We start from the raw sequence: 23,936 nt of genomic DNA, 5'->3' as shown, positions 1-23,936 counted from the left end.
TCAGATGAGGAGGAGATTTTACTGAGCACCTACTGAGTGCTGGGTACTGCGCCAGGTGCTGGGGCCCAGAGGGGAGGTGGTCTGCGGCTTCAGGAAGCTCACACTCCATAACCACAGCTCACGTGGACAACAGAGCGCGGGGTGTGAGGGTGGAGGCAAAGCACCTCGGAAGGTTAGAGGAGCAGGAGGGCTCTGGGTGACTCACGAAGGAGCTGGCATTGAGCCGGACCCTAAAGAGGCTGGTTGAACTTGGGCAGGCAGAGGTGGGAGAAGGAGCCCTGTGAACGACAGCCTGAGGGCAAGGGGTCTAATCTGGCTGTTGTGTGGGACACAGGAAGGGGGTGTCGTGGGATGGGATTATGGAGGCGAGACCTTGGTGGTCAGGCTAAGGGGGGGGGGGTCAGCACGGGGTGAGCTGCACTCTAGAAATCCCATGTTTTGGTGGTAACATGGAATGTGTCCATTAGAGACTCTGCTCCAGGCTCCGCCAGTAAGCCGTTGCCCTCTTCGACCTCAGTTTCCCCATCTGTGTGATGAGTTCAGTCTTGTTTAGGAGGGAGTTCCAGTATCATGTCCTGGGGCTGGCCTAGCCTACTTTGTTGGGCATCTTCTGGCCTGGGATTCTGGGTCTCAGCAGTGCTTCCTTCCTGAGCCACCCTCAGCCAAAGAAAGGAGCAAAATGAGGGGTTCCCCAGAGGCAGGTTTTGGGTGCTGCAAATGAGGGGCCAGGAGCTCCACACGGAAGGGAGGGGTCTTTGCCTGGATCTGACTCCAAGCCCCAGAGGGAAACCAGAAGAGAATGTCAAGGTCCCTCTTCCCTCTCGCCCTGACCCGTGTGGTGGCAGATGTGGGCCATGTGCCCAGTCCCTGGTCCAGGGGGTATCAGGACTATTCTGCCCACTGACAGAGGAGCAGGGCTTGGGTTCAAGAATGTGGCCCAGGGCTTAGAGTCCCCTGGGGTTAAGGAGCCAGGAGGCCAATCTTAGGGTGGCAGAGCCAAGTAAACGCCCATGGGTAACAGGGTTCATTTATATTTGGTGTTGCCAGGAGTTGTGGTCTAAGGCAAGTCCTGGTGACACCCAAAAAAATAAGAAAAAAAATGCTGATTTTATAAAGACTGCTTTCTTCCATAGTTGACAAACTTATGATGGTACCGATGGTTGGATACTACTCTTAGAGATGAAAAAGGTCTTAAGGATTCTTCCATGTTCCATTCACCAATCTGTGTTCTTGTTCAAAGCAAAATTAATTCCTTTCAAAATTAACATATTAGCTTAATAATAATTTTTAATCTTAAAATAATCTATCTGTGAGAATGGGAATTTTGGGTAGGAAAAAGTGACAGAAGATGGGACAAAAAGAGAATTCATAGAAAGACAAAACAGAATTTTTTAAATGGTGGGTACGAACTTCTGTTTCCAACTATATCAGTTTACCTTAGGAAAACATACTAGAAAGGCCAGATAAATCATAAGCAACATTTGACTGTGAGCGTTAGAAAGCTACTGAGGTAGCCATGACCTAGAAAAGTAAAATAGAGAAAGAAACTCACTGAAGTGAGAACAATATTCTGCACATGCGTTTCTAGCCCAGTCATTTAGAAACTACTGATGAAGAGCAAAAGTCTGAGAAACCAAATGTGGCTCCTAGGAGGTAGAAAAGCCAGTAGACTTAGGACAATGTCATAGGACTAAGGAAACCAGAGTTGGAATTGAGAAATAACAAGGCAGCTAGAATTTTAAGGACCAAAATCACAGAGAGAGTAAAGATTCAGAGAACGGAGCTGCATTCAGCAACAGTGTTCCCTTGCAGTATTTTCCATGTATAATAGGTAGACAAGACAAGATGCTAAGAAGTCAAACAAAAGCTAACTGAAGTCAAAGCAAAGACTTAGTTGGCTCATAATGCTGAAGAGACAAAATTGGGGATCAGAACCTATGAAAGATTTGTGGCCCAATGGAAAACTAATGATATGAATTAGGACATTGGAAGTCTCTACATATGTGTGTGTCTGTGTGTCTGTGTGTGTGTGTGTGTTAGGAAGGTTGATGCAACATCTACATTGAACCTTATAAAGAAGGAAAATGAGTATGAAGTTGGTCCAGGTGACTGAGGTGATCTTCCCCTCTGCTCCTTACCTAAGAATAGGAAATTCTCTCCTCAAGAAAATACAGTTGACCCTGGAACAATGTTGGAGTTAGAGATGCTGACTCCCTGTGCAGTCAAAAATCCACATATAACTTTATGGTCGGCCCTTCTTATCTGTGGTTCTGAATCTGAGGATTCAACCAACCACAGCTCATGTAGTACTGTATTACTTATTGAAAAAAAAATCCATGTATAAGTGGATCTGTGCAGTTCAAACCCAGGTTGTCCAAAGGGCAACTGTAATGTCATTCAGATTCTCTACAACTTGTCATATCCCAAGTCTGGTATTCACTGAAGAACCACCAAGACTACCAAGAAAAGGAGAATTAGAATAAAAAACAAAACAGAATCAGAATCATAGATGACCTAAACATTAAAGATCTTACATATTTTGGTAAATATTATCAAGTTCAAGAAAATAGATGACAAGGTGAAGAATTTAACTTGACAACTAGAAACTATAAACTGATTGAAGTTGAACTGATAGAATTAAAAATTATATGAAATTTAAAACTCGGTAGTGGATTGGACACAGGTAAAGAGAGGTAAGTGAACTGGAAGATAGAGTAGTAACAATATTAAGACTAAAGCACGGGAAACGAAAAGAATAAAAAGTACACATAAGCTCATTTGAGACATATGGGCCACAGTAAACATTTTTATCATATGTATAAACTGGAGTCCAAAGAAAAAAGGAGACAGAGATTGGGATGAAAAGAATATTTCAGAAATATTAACAGCTGAGAGTTCTCTAAAACTAAAAGGAATATATGGAGCCATAAATTCAATAAGCACTAAAAAAGCGCAACAAGAACAAATACAAAGAAAACCACACCTAAGATCACCACAGTACAATTCAGAACAGCAAAGAAAAGCATGACATCTTAAAAGCAGCCCGATGAAAAAGAGAGAGATTACTTTCAAAGGAACAATAGGATTAAGATTACAGCTTACTTCTCAGTGAAACTGAATGGATACTAGAAAATAATGGAATAACATTTTTAAGTGCTAAAGAAAAGAACTGCCCATTGGGAATTGTAGAGGCAGAGAAAATGTTGTTTGGAAGGAAAGATGCAATAAGGAAATTTGCAGACAAACAAAATTTAGAAAATATTTTCTCATCAGAACTGACTGAATTAAATTATAAAGGGAGACCTGCAGGCAGAAGGAAGATTATCACAGATGAAAATAAGGACTTTATAAAAAATTATGTATAACAGAAAGGATAAATAAGTGGATAAACCTAAATAAAATCTAACAACACAAAAGGGTAATAATAAAATATATCAAAAATTAGAATGCATTAAAACAAATGGAAGAGGAAAAAGTAGTAAAAGAAATTTAAGATCTCAGCATTGCTTGAGAAGCAGTAAAAGAGCTAATAAGTCATGGTACATGTGTAACTGCTATTTATGTAAAAGTAACAAGCTAATACAAGGGAAAATGGAATTTGAAGAAATCTCGAAGAAAGAAGAGCAAAAGGAACATAACAAGGTGGGACAAATAGTAAACAAGGAGTATACAGTCTGTAAGAAAATACATTAACTGTAAATACTCAAATTAAAGGACAAGGATTATTGAAACAAACAAAAAACCTAATTCTATGCCACCTACAAGAGACAAGAGTCAGATTGAAAATGAAAGGATTCAACAATTATGGCATAACAACAATAAGCAAAATTGAAGAAGATTTTTTAATGTTAACATAGATTTGAAAGCAAAAAGTATCACTGGCGATAAGGCAGGATAATAAAACCCACTGTTACTTTACAAGGAATATATTATAAATCTAAACTTCAATGCAATATATGAAGGGAAATTCCAAAAATCTAAGTAGAAATAGAAAAATCTAAATTACCTAGATCAGTAACATAGAACCACAACAATAAATCAGCAGATTATAGAAGATCTGAATACCATCATTAAAAACTTTGGCCTAAATTTACATAAAACACTGTACCAACAATGATGGAATATATATATCACGCAGAAATTTTTAGGTGCACGTGGCACATTTATAAAATTGACTATATTCTGGTTATAACACAAGACTCTGAATAAGCAAGAAATTTAAACCTATATAACCAATATTTTACCAAATAGTTGGATATTAAAAACATACTTCTGATCATTATGTAGGTCAAAGATAAAGTTGCAATGGGAATTAGAATTTTATTAATTCAATGATAATGAAAATATGCCATAACAAAACCTGTGGGTTGCAAATAAAGCTGTGGTCACAGAGAAGTTTATGTATTCCAGTTATACTCTCTAAATATAAAAGGGAAAGGAATAAAGCAACTAGAAGATAACCTATCACCCTGAGGTAGGCAGCTCCTGAACTGTACCTGGTGGGGAAGGCAGGGCAGAACTTCAGGAGGCCAGCTGGGAGCACGGTGAACACCATGTCAGGAGCAGTCTCCAAGAAAGAGAATTTAATGTACAAAGGGATGCCTAATATATATTTAAGAGCTAGCACCCTGACCCTTCTTAAGGATGACTTATGTTGCTGGGGAAAAAATAAGAAGTGCTCGATGTAGAAGGTGAATAGCTTTATAATTCCCAGGAGAATCTTGGTACCAGGACCACACAAGAAAGAACTTGGAGTCCCCATGGCTAATCCAGCAGAGAGAAAAGGAGGAACAGAGATGCGAGAGAAAATAAAGGGAACTCTTGGTGCAATTCTGTGCTGCTGCAGGCCCAAGTCCAGGTATGTGCTCTCTATCTCCACATCTTAAATAAAAGCCACCATGTTCCTCAGTCTTTCAGGTACTTAGAATTTCTCTTTAGAACCTGAAAATGGGGTCACGTTTCCTGTCTGCATTGCTAGAGTACAAAATAGAGGCAGGATGTTTGAAATAGTTCTCCATCTGGCAGAGGAGGCCTTGAAGCTGTGAGCCACTCACTGCAAACCAGCAGGACATGAAGGATTCTTGAGCAGATCTGAAGCTACTGGGAGGCCTTTGAGGAGTTAAATCCCATAGTAAATACTGTACCTTCAATGGCCCCTTCTCCCTCTCTGTCCAGCCTTCCTCCACTCCCGTGGGGGCCCAAAGGGGTTAAATGAGCACTCTTTGACTTGTACTTGGTGGTCCCAGAACTTGACGTGGGCTTGGAGACTTCCATGAAAAGTCTGCCTTCCATCTACTGGCTTGGGTTTCTTGGGCTCTCTGCTCCAGGCTAATCCCTTCAACCTGCTTTTTCCATTTCTGCCAATAATCCCCCTCTCCAGACCTTCCTAATGCTCTTCTGGGGCAGGGGGGAGACTTACTGAGGGCAATGTTTATTTCTAGAGGGAGAGGTGACCACATGACTTCACAGTGGTCGTCCCCTTGATTATTCAGTTTCTGTCTAGATTAGTCATGGGTGTTTGTACACCCCAGCCTCACCCCCAGGAGGCTTTAGAACACTGTCCTTATCAGCACTGAGCCTCTCTCTAGCCTCCTTCCCTCTCTCTCCTTACCCATCTTTACCCACAGACTCGCAGGCTTTCTGGACCTCTGAGGAAGATAAGCACTTCACAGAACCTCTGCTACAGAACCAAACATACTGAAATGACTCTTTACGAAGATACTGAAACAACAGAAAAAGAATACATGACGATTGTTTCTCCTGAGGGTTCACTTACCTAGGGGGCCTTTAGCAAACTTTGACTGATAAATCTAACCTTTCCTTCCTTGGCAATAGTTGATCACACTGTGAGGAAAACAAGTTAGAGAATGGAAAAATAATATTTGGATTTCAACGAAATAATAAAGATGCAGGGACTATCTTTGACTTTTGCAAGGTGAGAAGACAGTTTACATTTTGATTATTTGATGGCAGGAATCCCTTTTAAAACAGGGCCAGTCTGCATGATGCATTTAAAAACCAACCTTTTCAAATATATCCATAACCCCCATAAGATTTCTTGATTTCTCTGGGGTCAAATAAACCATCACTTCTCACAGTGGTGCCCTGTATATGAAAGTGATAAACATAACCTGGAAGCAAGGCAATGGCTAAAACTATGGAGCTGGTAGCCATTCGCTGAAAGGATCTTTTGCTTTTAATTCATTGCATAAAATGCTAATGTCCAAATTCAGGCAGGTAGATCTTACCAACCATCAAGAGCTTCAGCCCTGCTAACAGCTAAGTATGCACTTTTAAACCCTACTTTGACTGCTCCAGAAACTTACTGGGTTTCATTAATGCCTCTGTTACTATTTCCTTTGTGTCGTTTTCTTTTTCTTTAAAAACATAGCTGTGTGATCCTGGGGAAGTTATATTATTTCCTTGAGACTTGGTTGCCTTCTCTGTGAATATCTGGGTATAATTTTAGTATTGCTCAATAGAATTTTTGGTGATAATGAAAATATTCTATATCTGTACCGTGCAGTGCAGTATTCAATAGCTACATGGAGCTAATAAACATCTTTGGAATATGGCAAATGCAACTGAGGAACTGATTTTTTAACCTTATTTTTAAATTTGTTTAAATATAAATAATGCCATGTGGCTAGCATCTGTTGACAGTACAGATCTACATAATATTTTAAGGACACTCTCCACTCAAAAACTCTACCATTCATTAACTCAACCTAAATATTTTTGCCCTCTGACAAACAAAAAATAATGTATGCTTCCCTTGAAATTATCTGTCAAGACCTTTATCAGTTTGGGGACATTATATTCTTAAAATTGACTTTGCTTTATGAAACTGTAATAATGCTGGAGTTTCCTGCCCTTGGTACCGCCTTTGTGATGATGGGAAATATTGTGGATGATCAAGGACCATTTCAAGAGATCATGGAGAGAAACCTCCTTCTGGATTTAATTTCATTATGAGGATGTCAAAATGCTAAATTACTTAAAATAAAACCCATACCGTTTTTATGCTAAGTTATATTCTACATGTAGCTGGAAAAATGTTAAAAAGATTTTTAAAGAACTGCACATCTGTTTTTGAAGCTGATTTGGCTGTTCAAGGCTTGTTAGCACTTTATCCATCTCAGTGCTATTTCACTTAGTAAACAAATGCAGTTGCCATAATTGCTGCATATGTGTCTGTGTTCCCTTCTAGGCTATATGTTTTTGAAGTTAGAAACTATATTTATATCACAGCGCCTATGTATAGCACAATACCCATTGCTAATTCAGATAGTGTTTTAAGATATGAGACAAAATGTAAGACTTTTATTATAGTCATAAACATCTAGCAAACCAATCAGAAAATAAAAGCGAACTTTCAGTTGGTTGGCCGAGAACAAAAGAACGAAGAATACCTAGTGCAAAACCATATCTCTAATAACTACTGTTGAATTTAGAGCACACACATGCTAAAAAATATCTTATCAAAGATTTGAGGTTGGACCAGAAAAAATTATATCAGAAGTGAAAATAATCATGTGGTCTGACCAGCATGGATCACACAAAGTAAGTGTAAACTATATATAAAGTAGATAGACTACGAGGTCCTACTGTATAGCACAGGCAACTATATTCAATACCTTGTAATAACCTATAATGGAAAAGGATCTGAAAAAGAAATACATATATCTGAATCACTTGGCTGTACACCTGAAACACAACATTGTCAATCAACTATACTTCAAGTAAAACAAAACAAAAGAAAAAACTAAGTGTAAAGGGAAGTATAGTTTTATAAATTCCGCTCTGATATCCAATGGACCAACTGAAAGACAACAGAAACTACAACTATCTAGGAGACAGGACATGGCCGGCAAACAAGGCCGTTACCCTCGGTAACGGTCATACCTGCCAAAAAATATACAGACTAGCCTGCATTCATGAATACACAGGCATTCTTCATTTATCTGGCATTGTTAGGCAATGAGGTATTGTATGTTAGGAGAAGTTTTTTTAAAATGACAAATTTAAGAGGAGTTATTTTAACCTTCACTCGGTAATTTTTTTCTAAAATTAAGAAATGTATCTACTGGTGTATCTAATGTTTCCTTGATAACTCGGGGTCATCAGTTCAATCAACGTTTGCATGAATAATGCGAATGGAAACAAGACAGGCATGCTTACTGAAACTGAAAATGACATACCAATGGCTGGAATAACTGATGAGAGAGCAAGAAAAAAGCAAAACTGAAAACAAACCGTGATCAAGAAACAATCAGTCAAGTTCTGACTTTCTGTACTTAGTTTCAAAAAGAGATACCACAAATCCCAGCGAGAGACTCCAGCATCATCAGCTGTCTTTCTCCTTTGTTTCCACCTTCCTTTCCTTTTCCTTCTACCCTAGATTGTTCCAGGAAGTGTTTATAGCTCCTTACAAGACAAATTCTAATACTTGCTTTCTCTCACACAAACTTCACAATATGTCCATGTGATAAATGGTGTGGAGGTAAAAGAGAATTCATCACAGGCACATCTCCTATGAAAATAAAATTAGAAACTAGCTCTAAACATGCAGAGAGAAGGGCGTGGTGTCAGGCACTAATTTCCTTGTGAATTCCTCTCCATTTCTAACAGACGTTTTTCTTTACCAACATCCCTTTTTATTTGTGTCCCATTCCAGACTGCTCCACTCCGCCCATCATCATCTTGTAAAATACATTCACACTCTTTTGTAACCCTACTTATTTTCCCATTAAATAATCAATCATAGAACTGTCAGAATTAAATATAGAGTGAAATTAAAATACTGGAGTCACTTGGAGGGTTTAGCAGCTCCACCAGAAAATACTGGGCATGGATTTAAAAGAGGCTGCGTGGGACTTGCTCTTGTCCAAGTTCTTTCTCAAGAAGTATCTGAAATAAGCCTAAATTCAGAGTTAATCAGACTGGCCTGCTTTCTCAGGTGGACTGAAATTCATTGCTCTTTCCCCTCAACTCCGATGTCAGTGGCACTTTCCGGAGATGAGGTGGACTTCTCTGCCTACTGCAGAAGCTCAGTTCCCCCCGGGTCCACTCCCTGTCTGAATCCCACACTTGAGGCCAGATGCCAGCCTTCCCAGAACATTCGTGGCCTCATTTCAGTTTTTGACCTGCTCAGATTGAGTCCCTCTAGACTCTTTCTCAGCTGGAAACCTGATCTTCCACCCCTTTCCCTAACCTCGATGGTTACCTTCCCTCATTAGGCCTCAGGTGCTTTAGCTATAAAATGATACAGTTGCCCTTAATTCTAAAGTCTTCTTTCTAAAGCGCTACAATGTGGTGGCTCCTTGAAAATGTGTCTCTTTGCTGGTTTTAATTTTGTAGAGAATTAAAAGCACAGCTACTCTAAAAGACAGTAAGTTGCATTGGATAAGGAAAATGTGCTTTTGTAGTTAGATTAACAGGGATGGAAGACGACTTAGTATGTTTTAAGGTACTCATGATACGTTCTCGTGAGAGTCGGGGGAAGAAGGGGAAGAGAGTTAATAAAATACCAAACGATTGTGACAAATTAAGTTCACCAAGATGTAGCTGATTAGTTACTACTTGAATAAGCCACACAAATCCAATTCAAGTTGTCCTTTATTTTTCTAAGAAGGATCCCAATGAACTGAGTCCCATGTTCAGTAACTCCACGTTCAATGACTTAGTCTTTAAACACTGTTATGTTGCTGGAAGCAGAAATATTGCCCATCAGTCCTAATTGATGTTTAGCTATCACGCACATTTGAAATAAATTTATTACTTTGACTGGTCTCAGTGTAATACATTCCAAAGGGGCAAAGAGCACACGAAAAGTTATGGAGTCTCCATCTTCTACACTAAAGTGTGCAATAAATTACATATTATTTGGCCGTGAAATTCACAAGCCATAGAAACCACGCCATTAGCAGTGTATACAGTGGTAAAGAGCAGGTAATGAGAATGATATAAAACCAAACAGACTGCTTACGTTGGCACTGCTGCCAATAAAGCAATCATTAAATGCATTCATATGCATCTACGCTAGGTAAGCTCTTTGAGGGCAATTGCTATGAATTCTACATACCTGTCAGGATACTATATATAGCCCACTTTCTATGCCCTTTATTCAAAGACGCTGAGAAAGGGTTACTCTGGGTAAATCCAGACCTTTTCTCAATATAGAATTTGGTCAACATGCGTTCTGAACAGCAAAATTTCACAGTATTTTCCTACACTAATTGTCACCTCAGCAAATGCAGGATTAAGTATAATGGATTATAAGAAGTTAGAAAGGAAAGATGGAAGAAAAGAAGGAAGGTAGAAAAAAGGTGGGTATGGAGTACTTCAACATTTATGTAAAGAGTGGACCTAAAACTACCCTGAGGTTACTGTGAATTATTAGCATATGCTATAGAAACTTAAATGAAAAAATAAAAAAACCCAGCAAGGGAAACTCAAAGATTCTCTGTTTTTTCACTTTACTGCATATACACGTCCATCTTAAACAATCTATATGCTTATATCCAACAAGAGAGCATTGTTTTGCAAGGCTATTTGGGTTCTATCAGCATGTAAAGGTCGGACAACTCAACTTTAGCAGAGTTAGGCCTCAGGTGAATAATTGCTTCTTTCAGGTTGCGAGCATTTGAATTTTCCAGAAATGTTTCCCAAAATATGAAAACTAAAAGAAGGGTCCTAGGACAGCGTCCTTTAGAAGTTTTATATAGTATCAAGGCTTTTGGAGGAAGAGAATCCTTGTCGATTATCAACACAATGATTCCAAGCAGGTCAATTTTTGCTGAGAATATTATATGACAGAACCCATTTCACCTCCATTATACTGACAATGATCTTCCTTACTTCAACCTTGTGCTTCTTAGTAAAGTTGAAAATACTGAGCCAAGAACAGACAGTGACAATGCCAGAGACTCAGATGTACCTATAGGTGCCTTCAGACAACATCAGCCACCCAGGCTAAAGTCCTGGTTTAAAACATCCCAACATGAATGAATCTCAAAAACCATATGCTGAGCAAGTGAAGCCAGATCAAAAGGGCACCTACTGTATTATTCAACTTACATGAAATTGTAAACTGGGCAAAAGTCATCTCTAAAGATAAAAAACAGATCCGTGGTTGCCTTGGGGTGGGAGATGGGGATATTTTTGCAAAAGCCTGGGAGGAAACTTTCTAGGGTTTTAGAATTGTTATCTATCTTTATGGGGGTGGTAGTTATACAAATGTATACATTAATTAAAAGTCACTGAACCGTTGACTAAAAATGTCTGCATTTTATTGTATGTAAATGATACCTTAATAGGGTTGATTACAAAATAAACCAAAACCAAAACAAAGCAGAAGAAAAACCTCTCAAGACCTCAAAGGAAATACACTGTTTTCTTCCAGGGTACCAGATTGGAAATGAGGCATTGGTCTGTTCTACCCTCAGATTATCCCTAGGATTATCTAGTCTATTTTAAAGCACTAGAGTCCCCTATCAGGAAAACTCACCCCATGTTTAATTACTTTGATTTCTTCTGTGCCTCTTCTCCCAACACAGTGAAGCCATTCACGGAAGAAAAACCAGCTTTTTCCAACTTTGCATCACCACATATTCTTTCTAAAGCTATTATTTATGTAATAAAATTTGGCTACACTTTGTAAAAATCTAGCTTTTTGAGCCTTACAAATCTTAACAGTTAACCTATTGCCTCCACTGGAATTTGGAAAAAAAATTATTTTGAAAACGAATAGCTGAGACTTGACATTTTTGCTTTTTGTGATTTTCTGTTCCCCTAAGAGAGAAGTGAGTAGGAATGAGAAACACATACATAAAGAAAAAAAATTATCTTGCTGCCTTTGCATGGTTATAATTTATAGGAGGCCCTTTTCAACAATAATCTATTATCAGAATCAATAAAATATAATCTCCATGAAGGCCAGGCCAGGATATTTGTCTCTTTTTCAGCAGATTGCAATACAAACCACATTCATGGATATGCTTCTTGATGATCTTTGTAATACTGTAACAGTTGCCCATTTCCTCATGCCTCTTCACCTTAACTTCAACCTGGTTTCTCACTAATGACCTCACATTTCCTTCTCTATCACTTGGTTGTGGGCCTCTTTTCCGACTCCAACTCGCATTTCACTCTGGCACCAAAGGAAGACTCACACCTTCCTGCTTTTTAGTGATACCTCCAGGTCATTACCATATTGTGATCACCCTGCAGAATAGCCAAACAATTGTTATTTCAGAGCCATCTGACAGTTTGTAGCTCTAAAAATTAACTAAGGACCGCATTTGTCAAAAATATCCTAGTTTAAGATTTTGGTAATACAGCAACAGTCATTCCGAAGTCATTTATGACAATCAGTGTGGGAAGCACCCTCCTTCAGGAAGATCCTTTGCCATACAATACTCTTTCCCTGTCTGGTAATAAGGAAGCACAGCCGTGGAAAGTAACCTTTTGTGGAAAGAAATACTTGGCTTCGAGAAGGCTTGCAGTTCATACATTTTTCTTGAATTAGATTCCCCATTAATTACTTTATCCACAGAGAGGTAATTATCAGAGTTATGTAAGCAATTAAGGAGATGCTACTCCACATTTTTTCAGCTTGTTGACCTTTCTCACTTTATTTCATGTGGCTATCTGAAACATCAGTGATTTACATGTCTTTTTTTTTTAACAGATTTCTGTGTGTGTGTGTCCCCATGATGAAAACATCATTAAAGTAAAATATCATGAATAGACTCTTAAGAAGCAGAGTCTACTTAAAGTCCTAGAAAATATGAAAGCACTAATATTCATGGACAACTCTACACTCTGAAAGTTACTCCAAATTTTGTTGATGTCTCTTTTGTCTAGGAGTTTTTCAAATTTTCTACCATGATCATTTGTTAGTTTTATAATTACATAATAAAGGCATTACATCATACAATCTTTTGTTATCCATTGCACTTTTTAAAACCATTCCTTTCCTTGTCCTCAGCAGATATGTCATGGATTATTAGTACACAAGCAAAGACTTTCAACGTAACAGTACTTTATAGTGAGAAGAACTATACTGAGCTATCTCTATCCTAAGACAATGCACCAGGAAAGCACTAGGAATTCTTAAGCACTAGGAATACAGAGATGATCAAGGGGCAAGTTCCTTGCCTTCGAGTATACATGATCATTATAGCAAATGCTTAAATAGCGCTTAGTATATAACTCACCACAGCAGTCTTATTATCCTCCTTTTTAATAGGTGAGCAGAGGAAGCCACAGGGAAGTCATAGGGTAAAGCCAGAATTTGAACCTAGGTAGACTAGTACACTCCACGGCTTTAACTACTACATTAAAAAAATATATATGTATAAGTTATATATATAACTCCAAGTATTCCAAAGTTACAAAACACTTATCTACCAAAACTCAAAAAGGAGCACACAAACTTGCATAGAAAATAAACATGTAAAAGTTCATAAAGAAACCACAATATAACCTGCTCCACATAATATATTGACTGCAGTGTCCTTGGCCTCTCCCATCCTTAGGTAGCTGGAAATTACAACAAAATAATACTTTTCACCTTTGGAAGCCACACCATCTCTCATACCCACCAACCAATTACTTCCTTAGAGAGAATAGGAAATTAACCTGAATATCATGAATATATATATATATATATATATATATATATATAGCATTAGTGATGTAGAATCTTTGTTTAAAGACAATAACTTCAATAGCAGAGGGAACGTTACCACTGCAGGCTTCCGATAACCTCTATATTTCTCAGATTTCATGCTAAATCATATAATGCCATATTGTGTCTGAAGCTATTTTTTCAATAGTCCATTTTCTTAAATGGACGAACAAAGCCATAAATACTGAGGAACATTTTGGCTCCCAATTCCTAAAGCCATTCTGATTATGCCTGGGTGATCATGGGGACGTCATCGGAACTACCAGAGGACTGGCTGAAATACCAGTGTTCTGGCCAGCTTACAAATTAGAAATTATACAGAATCCAATTTTATTTTTTTGTTAAGTAATTCCTATGAGGCTTTTGGGATGTCAGTGTAAAGTCCTTTCATGTGTAATCTTTTTCCATTAGATAGGGAACAATGCCAATCCCCGTCATAAATACTTTCACAACCTGACACTGAAAATCCATTGCAGGGCATACGACCTGCAAATAGGATGTGAATCACACACATCCACTCATTCAGATAATCCACAAATATTCATTTTTAAGTCTACTATATGCCAATAATGTACCGGCCTCTCAGATGGTAGACCATGCTAAATGCTGAAACAGACATACTCAGTTCGGGCCCTCCTGGAACTTACTACCTACAGAAGTGACTTCATTGTAAACGGTCAGGTCTCAGCCAATGCTATTATCATCAGCAGGTGACCAAATGATACAGCTTGCTTTCTAAACAAGCTCCACACTCCTTCCTTTCAACATTTTTGCTTTCCTTCAAGGCACATAATCCAGTGGTCAGTTTCTCCCACTTAGTGAGGTTTGGGGAAAAGGTACCCAGTGAACAATTCCTTGTGGCCTCACTCTTTCCTCATACTCTCCTCTGTGCTCTTGAGCTAAAGAGACCTGGATTAAAGTCAGTTGTTCTAAGCTTATTATTTTAAAATACGGCTGCTCCTGCTTTGAGGATTTCCACTGGACCAACACAGCAGCAAAGCAGCACTGAATCAGAAGCAGGTAAATTTCAAAATGACAGCTCTAAACATATCCACTCTCCTTTTGTTCTCCTCCTATCCCTTTGCTCTGAACACCTCTGCCCTGAGGCTTTGCCTTTACCCTTCTCTGATTACTGCTCCAAAAGGGTTTCCAAGAGCAGGGAGTATTTATGGTTTCATTTGCTCCCAAGTCCGTGGTGGAAAAGGATGTTTGCTTCCTGATTCTTAGTAATTCTACACTCACATCATTAACACAAAAATCATCATTAAAAAATAAATTTCCTCAGCTTCATATTTCTTCTGGGCCAACACTGAAAGAATATTTTCAAAGAAACAATATCCTCTCTCCATTGCTCTTCTGAGTTTCACGTTCTTACCTCCAGTCTCATTTTCAACCCTTATTACGAGATGCATCACAAAAACAGAAGAAAGTTCTTTGTGCTTTCCTGTACCAGCTAATTATTCTAATTTGTTCTGTCTCTACCGAACAGAATGCGAAATCAACACAAAGGCTGATTATGCGACCTCTTCCAAGGGAATGGTCTGAGAGTTGTCTATTTACTAATGAAGCTCGGTGTGTATTAAGGGTTGACTGAAGCAATCATCAGGAATTTTCATCTCTTAAATTAGTCTTTTCTACCAGATGCACATCTTTCATTTCGGATAATATAACTTTTAAGTTCAGGATACAACTGGACAAAAGAAAAAAAGGTAACCAACACAACATTTGCAGTAATAACACAGTAACAGCTATCCTTCCCTGAGGAATTCAGCCTACTTTATGGACACAATTTAGTACACACTCATAAGAAAGTTAACAAAGCCCAAAACCACTTCACAATAGCGTAGAGAGGTAAAGGTCAGAAATTATTACTGCCAGACCCAGCAGACAATGGCACCTACCGGAAAGAGCACAGGACAGGAAAACCTGGAAGCCTGTGTTCCAGTTTCGGTTATTCCTGTAAGCATTAGTACGATCTGAGTGAACTCAGCCTGCCCTGCTTTTTCCGTTTATAAAAACCTACATCATCCTCTCAGTAGAATGAAATGCCACATCTGAAAAGTTGCAGATCTCTTTAGGAAAGAAGCAAAACTCATGCTTTCCAACCAAAATGGAATAATTCAGTCAATGGAGACTTAATAAAAATCTGCCATAAAGCAATTGTTTACTTGAAATCTATCTTTTGTGGTATATTTATTGGGGTAAGGAGTGTAAGCAAATCATAATCAGAGTTACCGATTATTCCAGAAATCAAGGTCATTGAGTTCAGATTCCAACTTTGACCCTGACCCAGGCTTACAGAGATGTAAGATGTCCCAATACCTCATATCCACCATACATGGGAGAAACAAGGTATGCAGACAGATCCTCTTATAAATATCCCATATGTAGTGGTTTTAATACAGGGTCTCAGATTCATTGCCATTCTTCGCATCCAGATGTGGGCATTTTCCCTTGAATTTAGGCAGGCTTTCCATGGCTTCAAACAATAGAGCAGGGGTCAGTAAATTATGGCTGGTGGGCCAAGTCTAGGCCTCTACCAGCTTTTATAAATGAAGCTTTATTGGAACACAGCCATGTTCCTTAGTATATGTATTGTTTGTGTCTGTTTTCACATCACAGCAGCAGAGCTAAGTAGTTGCAAAAGAGACTGTATGGCTTGTAAAGCCTAAAATATTGACTGTCTGACACTTTATGGAAAAAGGTCTCCAACTCCTGCAATAGTATATAATGAAATTGATGCTATGTAACATCTAAGACTAGGTCATAAAAGGTCATGCAGCTTTTGCATGATTCTCGTGGAATGCTTCAACCCTGGACACTCATTCTCTTGGGATACTCTATCTTGAATCCTAACTACCACGTTATGAGAAGTCCAAGCCACCTGGGCAGCCATCTATAGGCACTCCAGTCAACAGTCCTTGTTGGGCCCAGTCTTCAAGGGCCAGACATGTGAATTAAAATTATCTAGATGATTCCAGCTCCAGCCATCCGAATCCTCATGAGCTGAGGTTTCAGATATCAGTCATGGAGTAGAGACAAGCCATCTCCTCTGTGTACTGTTTGAACTGCTGACCCACAAAATCTGGGCACATATTAAAATTTTTGTTTATTTCACCACTAAGTTTGGACTTCTTTATTATGTAGCAATAGATAACTATAGCACTGTGTCTGTACACAGGATATCTACATTTCACAGAGCACAGATTTTTAGATGTGAATGTTGACTGCTCACTTTCTAAGAAGAACGTATACACACACATAGGTACAAAATGTTTATGCATATGTAAATATTAGACCTATATAAACTAATCTATATTATCCATAAAATGAGGGGGCCTTGATAATGGCTAACATTATTTTTCGGTATTTATTGTGTTCCAAGAACTGATAAATTCTTGCATTGTATGAATTTTCTCTTTCACCCTCATAGCAACTCTCTGAGACAAGTAATGGTATCTCTATTTTATAGATGAGAAAACTGAGGCAAAAACAGATAACATGCTCAAGAGTACTCAACAAGTAAATTTTAGAGTCAAGATTTGAACCCAGGTTCTCAAGTTTTAGATCCCTTACTCATACTCACCAAGCTATATACTGAGGAAGGGGATGAAAGCTGACGCCATTACCTCATGCTCAAGAAGTTAGACAGAAACTTAGCAGGTATGGTTGAAAGAAGACAGGACTTGGAGTCATAAGTCCAGAGGCTGAGTTATGAGATGAATTCTCCTCTCATCTAGATATAGGTTTGTTTTTAGAAAATGAAGAAGATCACTGCATATTTTGATTGTTAATTTCTGTACTTAATGATTACCAAAGAATGGACTTTTACCAGGGAGCTATTTTGCAATGACATAAATTATTGATTCAAACTCAAACCTTTATTATAAATTATTGATTCAAAATCAAATCTTTATTAAGTCTCCCTTGCATCAGAAGTTTTTCCCACTCTTCATTTCTTTGAAACCCTTTCCTGTCTACTCTTGGCCAAAGCTTGAAGCCTAATTTAACACTTGGAAATAAAATAATGAAATAGTCATAACACAGCAATTCCAATGCCTACTGAAATGGAAGCTCTAAATAATTTTTCAGATAATTTAGGAAATTAAAAATATTTACATCATAGATGCAAAGACAGAAGTTACTTGTGTAATAAATGGTGAGACAAAAAGTTTCTGGTCAAGTAGATTTGTTTATATATGATCACTAATCTGAGTTCTACCCCTGTGCTAAAACCCAGTGACAGGTTGCATACAGCTTCTAAAGGGATAGTTCAGTGCATTGGGTCAAATTCATGCCATAAAATGTGGTATTAGTAGTAGTACTAGAAGACAGAGTGACTGTCTTCTTTGGGACATAGATGAAGACCCCAAGATAGACAATATCAAGGACAAATTATGTAGAATAAGATATTATCTCAGTCCTTGGAACATGTCATCCAGGATAGAACAAGAAGTAGATTTATTATCAAGTACATGAAGCCAGAGACAGTAAGCAATGAGTGGTAGTTGGTTAAAATAGACAGGTTTTAGAAGTAGAGGCACGGATGTAGAAAACAAACTTAGGGTTACCAGCGGATTGTGGCAGGGAGGCTAAATTGGGAGATTGGGACTGAAATATACACACTACTATGCATGAAATAGATAACTAGTAAGAACCTGCTCTTCTTATTAGCCCAGGGAACTCCATTCAGTACTCTGTAATGGGCTATTTGGAAAAGACTCCAAAAAAAAAATAAAAGTGGGGCTTCCCTGGTGGCACAGTGGTTGAGAGTCTGCCTGCTGATGCAGGGGACACGGGTTCGTGCCCCGGTCCGTGAAGATCCCACATGCCGCGGAGCGGCTGGGCCCGTGAGCCATGGCCGCTGAGCCTGCGCGTCTGGAGCCTGTGCTCCACAACGGGAAAGGCCACAACAGTGAGAGGCCCGCGTACTGAAAAAAGAAAACAAAAAAGTGGATATATATACATGTATAACTGATTCACTTTGCTGTACACCTGAAACTAACACAACACTGTAAATCAACTATACTCCAATAAAAATTTTTTTAAAAAATAGATTTTAAGAACCATAGTCAGGGAGCAGTGTGGATTGGAAAGACCTGGCAAGAAAAATTTCTGCATCCTCAGACAATGCTCCCCAAGCTGGCTATTGCAAGGGTGAGCATTTAAGAGATCTTTGACCTAAGGAGGACATGAGATTAACAATCTATCCCAATGTGCATGAATTATTCTCCTCGGTGCTATCAGAAATCAGATGGCATCCTAGAGCAGGGGTCAGCAGATCTTTTTTGTAAAGGGTCAGATAGTAAATATTTTGGATTTTCTGTACCATACGTCTGCATTACAACTGCCCATCTGCTGCTGTAGCACAGAAACAGCCATGCACAATACGTTAATGAATGGATGCGGTGTGTTCAAGCCAAACGTTATGTACAAAACCAGGAGTCAAGCAAGATCTGATCAGTGGGCCAGAGTGTGCGGACGCCAGTTCTGGGTCAGTGTTCACAGCTGAATGAGTCATGAGGCCTTAAGTTCCAGTTCTCATTGTACTACTTTCTACCTGGGTGAACTTGGGTTCATCCTTTTATTTATATGGGCCACTGTATTAGTCAAGGTTCTCCAGAAAAACAGAACCAACAGCATGTGTATACAATGTGCCCATATATACTGACAGATATAGATCTAGATATCGATATTGATATCTAGATCTATATCCATATCTATATAAAGATAGAGAAAGAGAGAGAGAGATTTTAAACAATTGGTTCACACAATAATAGAGGCTTGGTAAATTCAAAAGCTGCAGATTAGGCTGTCTAGAAACTCTAGGAAGAGTTGCAGTTCAATTTCTGTAAGTCTTCTGGCAGAATTCCTTTTTGCGACAGGGAGGTCAGTCTTTATTAAGAGCTTCACCTGATTGGATGAAGCCCATGCATATTATGGAGGATAATCTGCTTTACTCAAAGTCCACCACAAATTTAGTTATGAATTTCATCCCAAAACACCATCATAGGGACTACCCTGGTGGCACAGTGGTTAAGAATCCGCCTGCCAATGCAGGGGACACGGGATTGAGCCCTGGTCTGGGAAGATCTCACATGCCGTGGAGCAACTAAGCCCATGCACCACAGCTACTGAGCCCGTGCACCTAGCGCCCATGCTCTGCAACAAGAGAAGCCACCGCAATGAGAAGCCCGCACACCACAACAAAGAGTAGCCCTCGCTTGCTGCAAATAGAGAAAGCCCACGTGCAGCAACGAAGACCCAATGCAGCCAAAAATATAAATAAATAAAACATAAAAATTTTAAAAAACACAAAAACACCATCACAGAAATATCCAGAATAATATTTGACCAAATAACTGGGCATGGTGGCCCAGACAAATTGACATGGAAAATTCACCACCTAAGCCATAGTTTTGTCACCTTTTACTGAGAAATATGACTTTTCTGAGCTATTTTGATACCTAGAAGATACCTTCTAGAGGTAACACCCTCAGTATTTTACATGGTAGGCAGTAGAGGGAATGAGCCCATTTGCCCAGTCATATGACACCTGAAGGATAAAATTCTGTCTTCTCTCTCCAATCCACAAGGATGAATGCCAAAAATACATCACTTATATCTGCTTTAGCTAACATAGGATAGGTCTGGAACAGACCTATGCTCCCAGTAAGTCTCATGAAATGCTGTTTCATTAAGGAGAGACTTTACTTGCTAAGATTAGAAGCAAAAGAGGGTGGTGGATGAAAAACTGCCCAAGGATATAAGCTCATGCAAGGAAGCAGGCGAGAGAATGGGTATCCGAAGATGTGCGCTCTGAGCCAACACTAATTCCACAGCATCAGGTTATAATTCAGGGAGCCCAACCGCTGGGGGTTTTTTCCCCTTCTTTTTTCCCCCAAAGAGGGACAAGCATACTGACAAAGGAAGAGCATCAGTCACCACAGATAAATTCCTTTTCAGAGGTGATTTCGCAAATGATTTGGCTCAGTGTAGACTATGATTTGGCTCCCCAAACCATAAGCTAGAGCATTTCATTCCAGGTCCCTCCTCAAATATCCATGATAGGTAAAACTCTGGCATCAAGTAGGTCTTGAAATCTCCCCAGGTGATTATAATATGCAACCAGGGCTGAGAATCTGGAGATGTAGAGCAAACTTAAATTGAACTTTAGTTAAACAGTAAAACAAGCTCTGACTCTACTGGCTGGAGCTAGACAAGGGATATGGATTTAGTGGGATGAGAAGATAAAGGACACCAGGGAGTAAATCAAATGCTTTACACCTGTGCTTAGCTAATTGTTACTCAGATAATTCAGACAATCTTACAGCACCTGAACCCTGAAATTCCTTAGTTCTGTTTAAAAAAAGGGAACTCTTCAAGTAACTGAACTCTGAGAATCATGCCAATCATAAAGAAAAAGAAGAAATCTTATTTTTTGAATTAGTTGATTTCATATATACTGTTTCACTTTCATGATATTAACTAGTTATCTTTCTTTCCATTTTGTTTGAGGAAAGTAAGGCTTTAAAGTCTCAGTAATTTTCTCAAGGTCACTTGTTAAGGGTGTGGTAGGCAGCATAATGGCTCCTAAAAATGCCCTCACCCTAATCCCTAGAACCCAATAATATGTTACCTTACATGGTAAAGAGGACTTTGCAGATATGACTGAAGTTATAGGCCTTGAGATAGAAAGATTATCCTGGATTACCTCATGGAACAAATCTAATTGCATGAGTCCTTAAAAGCAGAAAACCATTCCCAACTGTAGAAAGAGAAAGAGAGAGATGTCCTAATAGAAGCAGAATCAGAGAGATGCAACATTTGGGGTTTTGTAGGTGGAGAAAGGGGACTCTGAGTCAAGGACTACAAGTGACCGCTGGAAGCGGATAAAGTCCAGGGAACAGAAACACCCCTAAGAGCCTCCAGAAAAGAATGTAGCTCTGCCAACACTTTTTTTTCTTTTTTAACCATCTTTATTGGAGTATAATTGCTTTACAATGGCGTGTTAGTTTCTGCTTCATAACAAAGTGAATCAGCTATACATATACATATATCCCCATATCTCCTCCCTCTTGCATCTCCCTCCCACCCTCCCTTCCCTATCCCACACATCTAGGTGGACACAAAGCACAGAGCTGATCTCCCTGTGCTTGTGGCTGCTTCCCACTAGCTAGCTCTTTTACATTTGGTAGTGTATATATGTCCATGCCACTCTCTCACTTCATCCCAGATTACCCTTCCCCATCCCTGTGTCCTCAAGTCCACTCTCTATGGCTGCGTCTTTATTCCTGCCCTGCCCCTAGGTTCTTCATAACCATTTTTTCTTTTTTTTTTAGATTCCATATATATGTGTTAGCATATGGTATTTGTTTTTCTCTTTCTGACTTACTTCACTCTGTATGACAGTCTCTAGGTCAATCCACCTCACTACAAATAACTCAATTTCATTTCTTTTTATGGCTGAGTAATATTCCATTGTATATATGTGCCACATCTTTATCCATTCATCCGTCGATCCTGCCAACACTTTTACTTTACTCAATTGAGACCAATGTCAGACTTGTAAGGTAATAAATTTACATTGCTTTGAGTCACTAAATTTGGGATAATTTGTATGAAAGCAATAAAAAAAAATACAGAGGTCCTACAAGAGCCAGGCTATATATTTATACTTAAGTATTTCTGAAATGAATTTAACCTTGTGATTGACAGCAGCAGCAGTAGCAGCTTCCAAGGGATCCCACCACACACCTGAGGCAAAAGGAGCCTAATACAAAGCAGTGACAGCAGCAGGTCACTGCCCCACACTTGGGGTAGAGGGGGACTTGATCTACTGTAGCAGCAGCATAGCCTGAATGGGAACCCATCCTCCTGTGGCACTAGTCCCATCAACATTAGTCTAATCTGCTAGCATCTGCTGTGCCAACAGGCCCAACATATACAAACCCCCCAACTCAGTAGCATTAAGTGAGCCAGGCTCAGTGTTTCCTGAAACTCATATCCAGTTGCACTGGAAATCCAAGATATCACCTACTGTTATGAAAACATAAACAATAACAGAAGACTGGGAACTTCAGAAAGAAAAGAGGAACAATGGAATGGGTGAAAACAAATGGGGTAAATATAAGAGACTATCATTAGCCTCATGAGTTTCTTAAATTCTATATGATGGTCAAAGCAAAAATGATGACACCATCTGATGGGGTTCTCAATGTAGAGAAAGGAAATACTACAGAAAATCATACTTTAAAACTGGGGAATATTAAGAGACCTAAATGGAAGTAAAATTTTGAAACTTCACTTGAAGTAATGAAACACTGATTCCAGTAGGCTATGATAAGTTACATATGTATACTGTAATGCCAAAAGCAACCACTAAGAAAACTATACAAACAGTATACACAAATGATTATAAATGAATTAAATTAAAATGGACTTATTAAAAAATGTTTAAGTAACCCACAAGAAGGAAAAATAAGGGAAACACAGGATTGAGAAACTAAGGTAAAAGACAAAACAAAAAATAACATGGTAGACCAAATCTTTGACATGGCAATAATTACATTAACAGTAAATGATCTAAATAACCAAGTCAAAGACAGAGATTGGAAGAGTAGATTAAAAAATCGCAAGCATGATCCAACTATATACTGTCTATAAGAAGCTTACTTTAAACATCATGATATAGGTAGTTCAAAGTAAAAGGATGAAAATGATATATCATGTGAACATTAATCAGAAAAAGCAGGAATGGCTATATTAATATCAGATAAAGTAGACTTCAGCGCAAAGGAAATTATTAGGGGCAAAGAGGGTCATTACATAAAGATAACAGGAATAATCCACCTAGATGACCTAGTGATACTAAATGTGTGTGCACCAAACAACAGAACTTCAAAATGCATGAAGCAAACACTGAAAAAGGTAAAAGGAGAAAGTTTTAAATCCACAATTATTATTTGAGACTTCAACACAGCAATTTATACAACTACCAGAGAGAAAAATCAGCAAGGATATGGAAGAACTGAAAACATCATCAATCAACAGGATATAACTGACATTTAAAGAACACACTCAGTAAGAGCAGAATACATATTCAAGTGTCCATGGAACATTCACTCATATACCATATACTGGGCGATAAAAAAACATTAGCAGATTTAAAAGAATTAAAATCATAGAGAGTATGTTCTCTAGCCATAATGGAATCAGACTAGAAATCAATAAGAGAAAGACA

General features: G+C 38.7%; 1 protein-coding gene across 6 annotated transcripts in view; it reads left to right on the top strand.

Annotated features, from left to right (window-relative positions):
* Positions 1–12,920, top strand: part of LOC307175912 (uncharacterized protein) — a 99,034-nt gene extending 86,114 nt beyond the window's left edge. For 5 of the 6 annotated variants that reach the window (XM_079901605.1, XM_079901606.1, XM_079901607.1 and 2 more), the window contains 2 exons: positions 4,715–4,858; positions 12,692–12,920. In XM_079901605.1, the coding sequence (XP_079757731.1) occupies positions 4,715–4,858; positions 12,692–12,737 (190 nt within the window). In that variant the 3' untranslated portion in view covers positions 12,738–12,920. Of the gene's footprint in view, positions 1–4,714; positions 4,859–5,627; positions 7,249–12,691 lie in introns of those variants that run through there. The other variant, XM_079901610.1, reaches the window with a different exon arrangement.
* Positions 12,921–23,936: the final 11,016 nt, after the last annotated feature.

This window comes from Stenella coeruleoalba (assembly GCF_951394435.1).
Source record: "Stenella coeruleoalba genome assembly, chromosome: 17".
NCBI classification, from domain to species: domain Eukaryota; kingdom Metazoa; phylum Chordata; class Mammalia; order Artiodactyla; family Delphinidae; genus Stenella; species Stenella coeruleoalba.
This window is presented reverse-complemented; position numbering and strand designations above follow the sequence as displayed.